Source organism: Pelodiscus sinensis, chromosome 1 (genome assembly GCF_049634645.1).
Source record: "Pelodiscus sinensis isolate JC-2024 chromosome 1, ASM4963464v1, whole genome shotgun sequence".
NCBI lineage: Eukaryota > Metazoa > Chordata > Testudines > Trionychidae > Pelodiscus > Pelodiscus sinensis.
The window spans coordinates 195,018,007-195,030,217 of record NC_134711.1 but is presented as its reverse complement, the minus strand read 5'-3'; the positions used below and the strand labels follow the sequence as shown (position 1 = coordinate 195,030,217).

Below are 12,211 nucleotides of genomic sequence, written 5' to 3'. Positions count from 1 at the left end.
CGAAGAAAGAAAGTGTTGTTCTCCTTATTTTACACATGACAAGCTGAATCATAGATTAAGTGATTTGTCTGAGATCACAGGAAATCTGTTGCAGAGCTGGCAACTGTATCCAAGTTTTCTAAAACTCAGGCTCATGCCTTAACCACAGGTCCACCCTCCATTATTTTCACCATTTATCCTCCCTCCCCCAATTCTGGGTAGCTTTATGAAAAGCAGGAAATAGTGTCATCAATGGTGAAACACATTTGTTCAAATTTTATTGGTAGTCATCTTAAATATTAATAACTGAAATATTTATTTATTTTCTTTAAATTTATATATGGACAACTTTTTTTAAATGTTATGTTTGTGGATTTGCTACTCATAGGGATTATTACATCTATATACAGTAGCAAGTAAATGAGGAGTCCAGGCCAGCAGTACGCTAATCATTGATATGCACAGCTGGTGCTTCACATGCTGAGATAGGACTTTTTCAAAGAAGGAAGGATTTAATGGAAGAAGAGCAACCAGAATCACATAGTCAGGTTTCTAGGAGATGTAACCATTTATGGTCTGTTACAGAAGCTGGATTTCTTCATGGAAGCTTGCATTTTTAGAGGTTGTCTGCATGGGGAAATACCTATTCTGGGCTATTACAGCGGGGCTGGAAGGTGGGCAATAAACTGGAGGCAGTTCTCTAGGGTTAGACCATAGTGGGCCACCACTGCTTTATTTACTTGTGCTTCGGCAGGTACAGCCACTTGCCATTCCTGTTGGCCACTAATTGCTGTTTCCAGTCAACAGGAGCTACAGGAAACAGCACAGACTACTGGGACTACGCTTCCTGCAGCTTCAGTTAGCTGAGAAAACTGATCCATAGCCAACAGGAGTTATGGATAGCCATACCTGCAGAGGAGCAGATAAATAAAGCATCAGCGGCCTGCCGCAGGCTAACCCTAATGAATTACATCTGTCCCGCAGGCTGCTTATTGCCCATCTTGTATTATTTCGGCATTTGTGCATGCTGCAAGGGCAGCTATAATACAACATGGTTTTATTTTGACACAAACAGGAAGAAATATCTTAAAGTCCAGTGTATATTTAAAAACTGCAGGAATATTTACATTAACAACTCAAACTAATCATCAATAGTTTACAGTCTAATTGAATGAACATAACATAATTGTTTAGGTGGAAATAATACTTGCATTGCAAATCCCTAATTTCAATCCAACTTAATAAATTTTTTTGGCTGAAATTTGTTCCTCCTTTATTTCATACTAGAAATGAATGAACATAAGAACGGCCGTACTGGGTCAGACCAAAGGTCCATCTAGCCCAGTATCCTGTCTGCTGACAGTGGCCAGCACCAGGTGCCCCAGAGAGGGTGGACCGAAGACAATGATCAAGCGATTTGTCTCCTGCCATCCCTCTCCAGCCTCTGATAAACAGAGGCCAAGGACACCATTTTATCCCCTGGCTAATAACCTTTTATGGACCTAACCGTCATGAAATTATCTAGCTTCATGAATGCATGTGCTTGGACATGCACACAAAATGCATTAAAAAATGTATTTGAATTACCTTACTGGAAAAATGAAAGCATTTTTAGGTATCTTGTAGCAAATTATCCTCCAAATCATTTAGATTTTTACTCAGGAGAAACACTACTCAGTCATTTTTCCAAAGGAAAGAAAATGTTATAGGATTTTTAAAAGCAGTAAATTAGCCAGTTATATTTTTGAAGAGGTGACTACCGGATAATATCTGGTGTTTTAGATTCCTTGCTTCTTTGACAAATAGGGATACATTTTGTTGAATCACAGTTGATCCAAAAATAAATACCACTGAATGTCTAACTTACTGCCCCGTTCCAAGTGATCTGTAGTGTTATCTGTGACCACAGGCTGATTTCTTCTCTGTATAACATGCTGTAGTAGTAGTAATGAAGAATATACAGGCAGTCCCCGGGTTACATACAAGATAGGGACTGTAGGTTTGTTCTTAAGTTGAATTTGTATGCAAGTCGGAACTGGTACATATTGTAGGGGAAACTCTAGCCAAACATTTCTCCAGAGCTCAGTTTTATTCTCCCACACCTCACTTCCCTCAGTCCTTTATTCTCAAGCTGAGGTATCTGCTGAGAAAAGCCGCTCCGCATCTCCCTAGTCTGCTGGGGGTAGGGGGGAGGGCGCTAGCTTCGCGTCTCCCTGGTCTGCTGGGGGGAAAGCAGCTAGTGCGGGGTTGCCTCACCCCGTTTGTAAGTAGGGATCCGATGTAAGTCGGATCCATGTAACCCAGGGACTACCTGTAATGCTATACTCAGATTGCTGTCAGCCCTTACCTTGTCTATCTCTTAAATGAGCAAGAAAAGAACTTGAACCTTCTCTAAGGGCTTGTCTACACAGGAAAGCTACTGCAAAATATGCTTAGGACATGAATTTTAAAAAGCACAATCGAAAACTGCCTGTTTGAGGTTTAACAGTCCATGTGTTAAGTATTATCCATAAACCCAGTTCTCTGTTATAAGATATGAGAAAAATCAGTTTGCTAAATGCTGAATAAGAAACCCAAAATACGTATCTTAGCCTGACAAAAGCTATCTTTATGCACGTGTCCCTGCTTGCACTCTCATGCTTACTTCCTATGCTTTTCCATGTAGCTCTGACTCTCTACTCATTACTAACAATGTTGAGAAAACTTCCATCATAATAAAAGAATTAGAAATACTAGTTCTATAGGTTACAATATCTTAGCTGCTAATAAGTTACTGTTCTATTCTGATTTGAAATTACCACTTTATGACTAAGTACATGTACTTTTGAGTAAAAGCTGGTTTCTTAACAAAAAAATTGCATTGGATAGCTGTCATGTGCCTCTTCCTGTCTCCTTACTTCCAAATCCTCTACTGTGACACCACATCTTACTGGTATTTTATGGTAGGTTTAAAGAAACATTGTCATAGTGGGGTTATGTCCCATATATAAATACTTCTAGAGCAAACCACATTTAAACTGATATAATTGTGTGTGTGTTGGGGGTTGGGGGAGAATCTTGCCACAATGAAGGATGGTTATAGTATTGTTAAAATCCAGCATTGCTGGGTAAGCTATCAACAATATATCCAATACACTGGATTTCATCTCTGCTTTCTTTGTTTTTCAAAGAAATAAGAGTTTGAAAGAGAAATTCAGCTGCTTGTGTAAACAGAATTATGTAATTTTCAATATTTTAATATTCTGTTCATAGTGAAAGAAACATATACCGCTACAAGAAAAATGTAGTAGGTCACATCTTTGACCGCGTATCTTGATTTAATACTTAATCAATATGAGCAGGTCTCTGAAAGATTGCTTTATTACAGATTTATTAATTACTTTCATTACAATTGGTTTGGTTGTCCTCTGAACAGCAAGACTGGAGTATTACCTGCCCTTAGAATCAACATCTGTTTTCTCTGTGTGTTGCTTAATATAACTTCTTAAATTTTCAGAGCATGGAGAGTATGATCCACAAACTGTAAGACCAGGAAGTAGATACAGTCATGTGCAAGAAGTACAAGAGCGACTTAACTTCTTACGGTTAGTTTTGAGTAACTTAAGTCATTTTTTAGAAGGCAAACAAATTTATAACTTAAACTTCTGAAACAAACTATTTTGTCAATCTTTTTTGAGGTTTTTAATATAGTAATATTTTATTGTATGGCATTAAAATGTAATTCCAACAGATCAAGATACCAGACTAAAATAAAATGCTGTAATTGTTGGTCTTGGAAGAGGACATAGTATCAGAATACCTAGCGTTACTAGGAATTTGATGGAATCTGATTACTGGGTCTTCCACCTCCCCTCCCAGGCACACATGTGGGTACTGGATTATGCCAAAGATGATAGTATTCAAGATCTGATTAGGTAATTTCTTAGAACCAGTGGTGCATCTCTTGCTTGGGAGAAACTCATATTTCATCCAGTGTTCCCAGAGAGGAGCAGAATATCATTGAAGACACCATTTTTGATGCGTCACACCTGTTTTAAGAGGGTGTTACGGGCTGTATACATGAAGACAATCACTTGTCTGTAGAACTTATAATGTAGGGCCCTGATTGTGCACTAAAATGTGTGATGGCACACATCAGTGCATATGAAGAGGCTCAGTGAGAATGGTAGTCTGCACATCTGTGCATATTAGTTTGGGATCCTGGCTTAATAGGAGACATGGAACAAGAAGTGATGGTAACAGAGTACAACAATAACTCATTTAGCCATTGACCCATGCATATGCCTAAAACAAACCTTTTAAAATGATAGACTTATGGGGAGTGACATGGAGAAAGTGAGTCTTCAGTGGGAAGCTGGGGGAGGGGGCAGTTAAAGAAAGGAAATGAAGTTTGGATTTTATAGCAGCCATCTTACTTTTGAGCAAAGTGAGAAAACAAAGGATTCAGGAAGAGAGTATTAATTATTTGCCAAAGAATGATGATACTGCTTGAAAATTGTCAAATTCTTAGTTTGGACATGGTAGTATTCTTTTACAATATCATCTTTCACAGTGTCCCTCAGTATAGTTCTTTATCTCTTTGGATGTATCAGTCTTCCATTTGTCTAGTCCTAAATTTTGTTAACCCATTCTTTAATGCAGATTCATGTTAATCAATTTTGAATGAAATTCAAATATTATAAATTTAAACAATACTTCTCTGAGTAATGGTTCCTATCGTATTCCACTGCGGGTAGGTTTACACATGGGTGGCATGCATGTGGAGCCAGAGAATTTGAAAGCAGTAGGGTCCGTTGGTCCCCGTATGAACCTTTGCTTTGCCTCATGTTGTCCTAGGCTACGAAAGGCCAACCACATCCCGAGTCCTTTTTCATCACTGAGTAGTCTGACTCAAGTTTGAGCTGCTAGTGTGCTCTCGTCTGACACACTTTGGAGGGGGGAGGATTTCAGAATTGTATGTGATACCTTTTTTCTACCGTTTTACTGGGTACTTTTACTTAGTTGAATTTTTAGCGTTACTAGGAATTTGATGGAATCTGATTACTGGGTCTTCCACCTCCCCTCCCAGGCACACATGTGGGTACTGGATTATGCCAAAGATGATAGTATTCCAGTTCTGATTAGGTAATTTCTTAAAACCAGTGGTGCGTCTGTTGCTTGGGAGAAACTCACATTTCATCCAGTGTTCCCAAAGAGGAGCAGAATATCATTGAAGACACCATTTTTGATGCATCACACCTGTTTTAATTAGAAGACCAACAATTCCTTCCACTCCCTAAAGCCAGAGGTCTCCAATGTTTGTGCCCAGGATCACTTTTTTGAATTTAAGAGCAACCCAGGATCTTCCCCGCCTCTTCCCTGGGGCCCCATCCCTTTTTCAAAGCGACTCCCAACTTCACTCCATCCCCACGCTCTTCATTGCTCGCTCACTCTCTTCCCATGCTCTCTGACTTGCAGTGGACTGGATGCAGGAGTTGGGGTTCAGGAAGGTATATGGGATCTGGCCTGGGGTTGCAGGGTTTGGGTCCAACTGTGTGTAAAGTGTGCAAGCTCTGGGAGGAAGTTTGGGTGCAGGAGTGGCTCTGGGCTGGGCAGAGTGTTGGGGTACAGGCTGCTGGCTCAGAGGTGGGCAGGGTTGTGGAACACGTGGGGTACTTCATCAGAGAGGAGGGTCTGGTTTGGGGCAGGAAGTACAGGTGCAGGAGGGAATATGGGGAACTGGCTCTGGGAGGGGGCAGTTCCCCATTCCTGACCATTGGGCACCACCAGTAAAAACAAAAAAAAGGATATGACCTATTTTTCTTTAAAAGTTGCCACATGGATAATTACATTAGTCAGGACAGGATTTTAGAATTCAGTACTCAAAAGAATTAAATGTATGCATTTTAATTTTTATTTCTCTTACACTTACATCAGTCAGCACCCTTTAAGTAACATACCTTGAAAGAATAAAATTATAGAGAATAAATGTGCGGTGCAGGAAGTACAGAGTAGTAACAATACAAATACAGGCAGTCCCCGAGTTACGCGGATCCGACTTATGTCGGATCCGCAGTTACGAACGGGGTTCCTCTCCCTGGTCTCCAGGAGACCAGGGAGAGGAAGCAAAGCGGCGGAACACGTGGGCAGCGGACAGGGCTGTCCGCTGCCCACGCGCTCCGAGGCTTGGCTCTGCTTTGCCCCCCTCCCTCCCCCTGGTCTGCAGACCGGGGGGGGAGGGGGGGAAGCAGAGCCAAGCCGCGGAGCGCGCGATCAGCTGACAGCCCAGACGCTCTGGGCTGTCAGCTGGCCGGGCGCTCCGGGGCTTGGCTCTGCTTTGCGCCCCTCCCCCCCATCCCCCTGGTCTGCAGACCAGGAGGAGGGGGGGGAGCAAAGCAGAGCAATGCCGCGGAGCACGCGGGCAGCGGACAGCCACGGCGTGTCTGGGCTGTCCTGCTGCCCCCGTGCTCCGTGGCTTTGCTCCAGACACCTGTGGTACAGCAGCTGGGGCGCTGCCAGTTGGTCCCGTAGCGCCGCTCTGGGCGCTACTGGACCAACCGGGCAGCACCCCAGCTGTTCTGCCCCAGGCTCCTGATTCAGCCACTGCTGGTCAGATTCAGCAGCGGCTGAATCAGGACGCCTGGGGCAGAGCAGCTGGGGTGCTGCTGGGTTGGTCCAGTAGTGCCGCTCCTCAGCGCTACTGGACCAACCCAGCAGCACCCCAGCTGCTCTGCCCCAGGCATCCCCAAGTCAGCCGCTGCTGAAACTGACCAGTGGCTGACTACAGGAAGCCCCTGCCCCGGGCTTCCTGGAATCAGCCGCTGATCAGTTTCAGCAGCGGCTGAATCTGGACGCCAGTTCCGACTTACATACAGATTCAACTTAAGAACAAACCTACAGTCCCTATCTTGTACGTAACCCGGGGACTGCCTGTATGTGTTGGGAAGTGAGTGGGAAAGAGACGCTATATAATCCAGACATTTCGTGTGACACACACAGACTGTGAACTAGCTGCTAGGGAAATCTCAGACAGTGCACTGCCTCTGGCACTCCTCATTCAGAGTAGACCTGAGACCACAGCAGCTTCCTGGTCTGACTCAGGCTGTCTCCCCTGTTCCCTGCTTTGCTGAGCTGGGGTGCAGGAGGAAGGCTGGAGAGAGGGAGAATGTATGTATGCGTGAGACAGACATCTGTCTGCTGAGGAGATCTCAGGGAGAGGGGAGGGCACTGTCTATTTAAGACCGTGGTCACCAACCCATTGATTGGCGGGGTTCGACCAGTTGTTTGCGAGTTGTTCAGGGACCCCCAGATTCCCTGAGCCCCAAGAAGCCCCCACTGACGCTACCTCCAGCGACAGTGGAAGTAGTGCTGGCTTCCTGTAGGGTTGGGGGAACCCCTGCAGCTGCGCACCACTTCCGGACTTTCAGGAAGTGTGCCAGCTGCTCCCCTCCTCCCCCAAACAGCCGGTGCAGTTCCTGAAGCCAGGTCTATGGGGCGCTGGTGACTTCCTCCTCCCTGTTTCCTGCATGGGGAGGGAGGGGGAAAGTCCTGGGACTGCACCAGCTCCAACTACTCAGGCAGTGGTGCTGCCTGAGCATTTGGGACTGGTGCAGTCCTGGGACTCCCCCTATCCCTTCCCGTGCAGGAGGAAGTCACCAGTGTGTCAGAACTAGTGTTTTAGGAAATCTCTGCTGAGGAAATGCACCAGCCGTTTGGGGGTGGGGGGGAGCAGCTCATATGCTTCCTGAGACCGGTTGCAAGATCCCCAGGTGCTGGCCCGAGCTGACTCTGTCCCTCCCCCCTACAAGTACTGTGCCCCAGCACCCTGCCACCTGCCCTGACCAGCACCCTGTGCCCTGCCCCAGCCCCCACCGGCACCCTTCCCCAGAACCCTGTTCCTGCCCCTGCACCCACTAGAACACTGTACCCTACTCCAGTACCTTACCACCTGCTCCAGCTAGCACCTTGCTGTGTGTTCCCATGGGTACCCTGTCCCCTACCCCTGCCCCCACCAGCACCCTGCCTCAGCACCCTGTACCCTTCCCTGGAACCCACCAGCACCTGTTCTCTGCCCCGGTACCCACCAGCACCCTCTCCCCAGCCCCCACCAGCACACTTGGGGCCACATTATTGAGGCTTAGGGTGTTTGGAGGGGTTGTGTTTTTGCATCTCACTTGTGTGGCCCCGACTGACTTTTCTGTGGGTCAGTGACCCCTGACTCAAAATAGGTTCCTCGCCCCTATCATAAATAAAGACAATGCTGAAACCTTTTGTGTTTCACATAATATTTTATTTATAAATGAAACCTGTGCAGGCCCCCATCTGGGCTCAGCATCATAACACTCCTGTTCCTCCATGCTGACTCTAAATTTGAGCCTATCATACACTGGAACCCCCTGTCCTCAGCCTCTCTCATCCCCAAACTCCTGTCCCCCCACATCCTCAGTCTTCTTCCACAACACTCCTGTACCATCCACACACTGCAAATTTGTATCCTGAGCCCATCATACTCCGAAGCTCCCTGCCCTGAACCCTTCACACATCCTAACCCTAACCTGTGCACCCTCACATCCACAAGCCTTTGGCTTGCTCAGCACCCCAAACCTCCACCTGACCCCAACACTCCCTAGCCTGGAGCTCCCTCTCTGAGCCAGCATCCTCTTCTCCATATCCTCCTGCATCCATTCCCTCCCAGAGCTTGCACCTCTCGCCCCTTCTCACACCCAAATCCCTTTTTTCCACCCCAGGGCCCGCACCTCCTGTCTCAACCCAGTGAGGGGTACGGCTAGACTACAAGAGTTTTTCCAGAAAACACACTTTTAGCAGCCTCTGTATTCCTCATTTCATGAGGAATGAGGGGACTTCCAAAAGAAGGGGGTTTTCTGACATTTGGCCCAGTGCAGATGTGCCAAATGTCGGAAAAACCTCTTCCAACAGAAGGATTTTAAAAAGTGACACTGTAAACATACCCTGAGAGTGTATAAGGGCCGGGGATAGCAAGTGATGAGAGGAGGGGCACAGAGAGGGTGGGGCCTCCAGGAAGAAGTGGGGTCTTGGAGAAGGGATGGGGTAGATCTTGGCTTGTCCTGACATTTAAAAAGTGATCTTGGGTGTAAAAAGGTTGGAGACCCCTGCTTTAAGAAATGCAGGCAATCTCACACTCAGGGAGTGCTCTAATTCCAAGCCAGTCAGGCTGGCTTTCCTCTTCCATTCTCTATGGAGATGGGGTACAGAAATAGGGGGACACCCTGACATCAGTGCCCTCTCTCACTCCATGTTATGCACAACCAGCTGCCCAGGAGCATCTGCAAGAGGGTGCAACATGGGAGAAGGGCACCTCAACAGATGCTGCTGATTGTAGAGCTCTGCTTATCAGCAAGCCTGCCTTCCTGACAGAAATTGCCATCGACTAGGAGAGTCTGCAGGATCAACCACTGCCCTAGAGAAAGCTAGAGTCATACATTGATTCTGGGTGTCTATACATCTACTCCAACTGAAAATTCTTTCTTCAGCCTACATGGTGAGTCAGGATTTCCCTTTTCTTACACCAGAGTCCATATGAAGCTCCTTGTGTCAGAAGACCCTATGATCCTATTCTCCAGGCAGACCTTTGAAGTATTCATCATCTCATGTTCAAAGTCTTCAGAAACCATATTTTTGAGTGCTACAGGAAAACTGTCAGCCTACTTTCATGCCATCAAACCACCACTTGTTGTGGGTTCTCATACTCCTTTTACTAGCTTGGGGTGCAGTACTAGCAGTCAAGTAGATCTTGGATGTCATCCACTATGGCTATCAAGTCTAGTTCATCGTGCTACTTCATCTACACCCTGAACATATACTTTCAGCATTTTCAGTATAGCATTTTTCTTTTGGACTCTCCACTGCTCCCTGAGTCTTCACCAAAGATGTCTTGGTCATAGCACTTTGTGATGCCCAAGGATCCTTATTTTCCCACATATCGACAATTGGCTGGTAGCAGAATGTTACAGAGATAAAACTTGAATTTCAGCTTCAATGTTGCTCATACTACTTTCGTGCCTGGGAGTCATTGTGAACGTGGAAAAAACAATTTGCATTTCCACATAATCCTTAGACTTCATAGTGGCCTCCATTAGCTCAATCACAGCCTGATCTTACCTATCCAAGCAGAAATTACGGACTCTGCAAGAACCCTTTGTATAGATAGTCAGCAGTCTGTGCAAGTCAGGACTTGGCTATTCCTTCTTGGCCACATGGCAGCCTGCAAATATATCACCTGCTTCACTTGCCACCACCTTCGCAATCTACAGATGTGGCCTCATAGTCTATTCACGTATGCAATATGTTGTAGCCTAGGGATGTAATAGTTCAGTTGATTAACTGATAAACAAAAGCTTATAGGTTAATACTATAAACTACACACATTCCCCCCAGCAGTAAATTTTTATCAGGCTGGACAGCAGCATGGCTTATTCCTGGCTTGTGCCATTTCTGGGACCTAAACCCACTGTGGCTCTGTATTTAAAGTGTATTAGCAGCCAGGCAGGCAAGCAGCCTGGCTCAGTTCCGGCTCATGCCAGGTCGAGGAGCTCAGACCCCAACCCCAGGCAGGGGCTGCTACAGTGCGGGGTGGCAGGTAGCCAGTCTGAGAGGGGAGCTAGTTTTAAAACTCTCTCCTTATGGACTAGTTCCCGCTTGGCACCCTGCGCTGCTGCCTCTGGTAGAGAGGCAGCAGCGTGGGGTGGCAGAATGCTCCTCAGGAGTGGGGCTGGAGCTCACTGACAGCTGGCTCCACCCTTGGGGACTGTAGAATAGTCAAGTAACCAATAGGAATTAATTAGGTTAATCGACTATTCAATGAACCAATATTTAACATCCCTACTATAGCCCTTATATGCTTCCACAGAATACTCTTCCTTCTAGTGGTAGATGGACCCACAGCTGGTCTTTTCTAGGGATGTGAATGGGTAACTACTTTATTGGTTACCTGGTGAGTGCCACTCTTAACAGGTTAACTGTTAATTAGGAGCAGCATGGAGGACTGCTCCAGCCCCACGAGGCTGCTGGAAGGTACAGTGAGGAGGGGGTTGCCAATACTTAACCTGTGCGGAGCAAAAGTGACAGTGTGGGGAACCCAGAGCCCTCCCCCCCATGACGGTGTTGAAAGGCCCCCCCTACCAACTCCTGTTGAATCAGTTAACCGATTAATTTTAACATCTAACCAATTAACTAATTAAATGGGATTTCACATCCCTACTCGGTACCAGAGATTCTCCTTCTCCCATCTTCCTTGGACAGAACGATTATCAGACCCATCCCAGAGGATGGGGAGCACACATTGGAGATCATATGATGCAAGGGACATGGATCTCTCAGGAATCCAAGATGCACATCAGCATTTGGGAACTCCTAGTGATACAATGTCAAGTATTAATACCTTCCATTCACTCCTATCATGTTATATTGGACAGCACCATTACAGTTTATTACATCAATAAACAAGGATGCACAGATTTTGCTGCACTAGGCGCAAAAGTGGTCAATCTGTGGGATTGGTACATTGCCCACAAGATCCTGCTGTTGGCAGTCTATCGTCCAGGGACACAGAAAGTGATTGCAGATTCAGCTAAAGATTCACTGCTGTTCATAAATCGTAGCTCCATGATTCCATAACAAACACCCACAGTTCAGCTGGAAACTCTAATCAGTGACTTTTTTGCATACCACATCAAAAATAAATGCTGCATATATAGCTTGGAGTAGGGTGTCGTTATCCACTCTAAAGGCAATGATCTCTTCCTTCACTTATGGGATAAGGCCAACTTTGGTGTGGCTATCCTATGTTCAATGATTCCGTCATCTTCCTTGTTCTCTTCTCTTAATTAGCTACTGCTTGTTAATCACCCTCAGTGGAATATAATTGGGACCATCACTCGAAGAGGAGGAGATTTATATGTAAATTGGAGGTTCTTTGAGATTAATGGTCCCTAGCTGCATTTCACTTTATGCCCTCCTTCCCTTCTATTGTGGATCTATTTGATTAGAGTGGAGACAGTCAGTCTGTCCCACCTTTTATCAACAGACAAAACCATGAGGCAAAGCAAGGGCACATGTGTAAACCACCAGGTATTACTGCTTTCAGATTCTCCCACTCTGGGTGCATGGTATGTTCATACAGACCCACCCTTAGTGGATTGTAGATAGACCACCATCTCAGAAAATCTCCAGTTACAGGCAAGTAATCTCCTTTTATTAAATGGTTACTTTATCC

The 12,211-nt window shown here is 45.8% G+C and overlaps 1 protein-coding gene across 4 annotated transcripts in view; it reads left to right on the top strand.

Moving 5' to 3' along the window:
- The window catches only part of USP9X (ubiquitin specific peptidase 9 X-linked), a 282,963-nt gene that overhangs the window by 142,773 nt on the left and 127,979 nt on the right, over positions 1 to 12,211 (top strand). For all 4 annotated transcript variants that reach the window (XM_075913065.1, XM_014578958.3, XM_025190080.2 and 1 more), the window contains one exon: positions 3,476 to 3,563. In XM_075913065.1, coding sequence (XP_075769180.1) covers positions 3,476 to 3,563 — 88 coding nt within the window. The remainder of the gene's footprint in view (positions 1 to 3,475; positions 3,564 to 12,211) is intronic.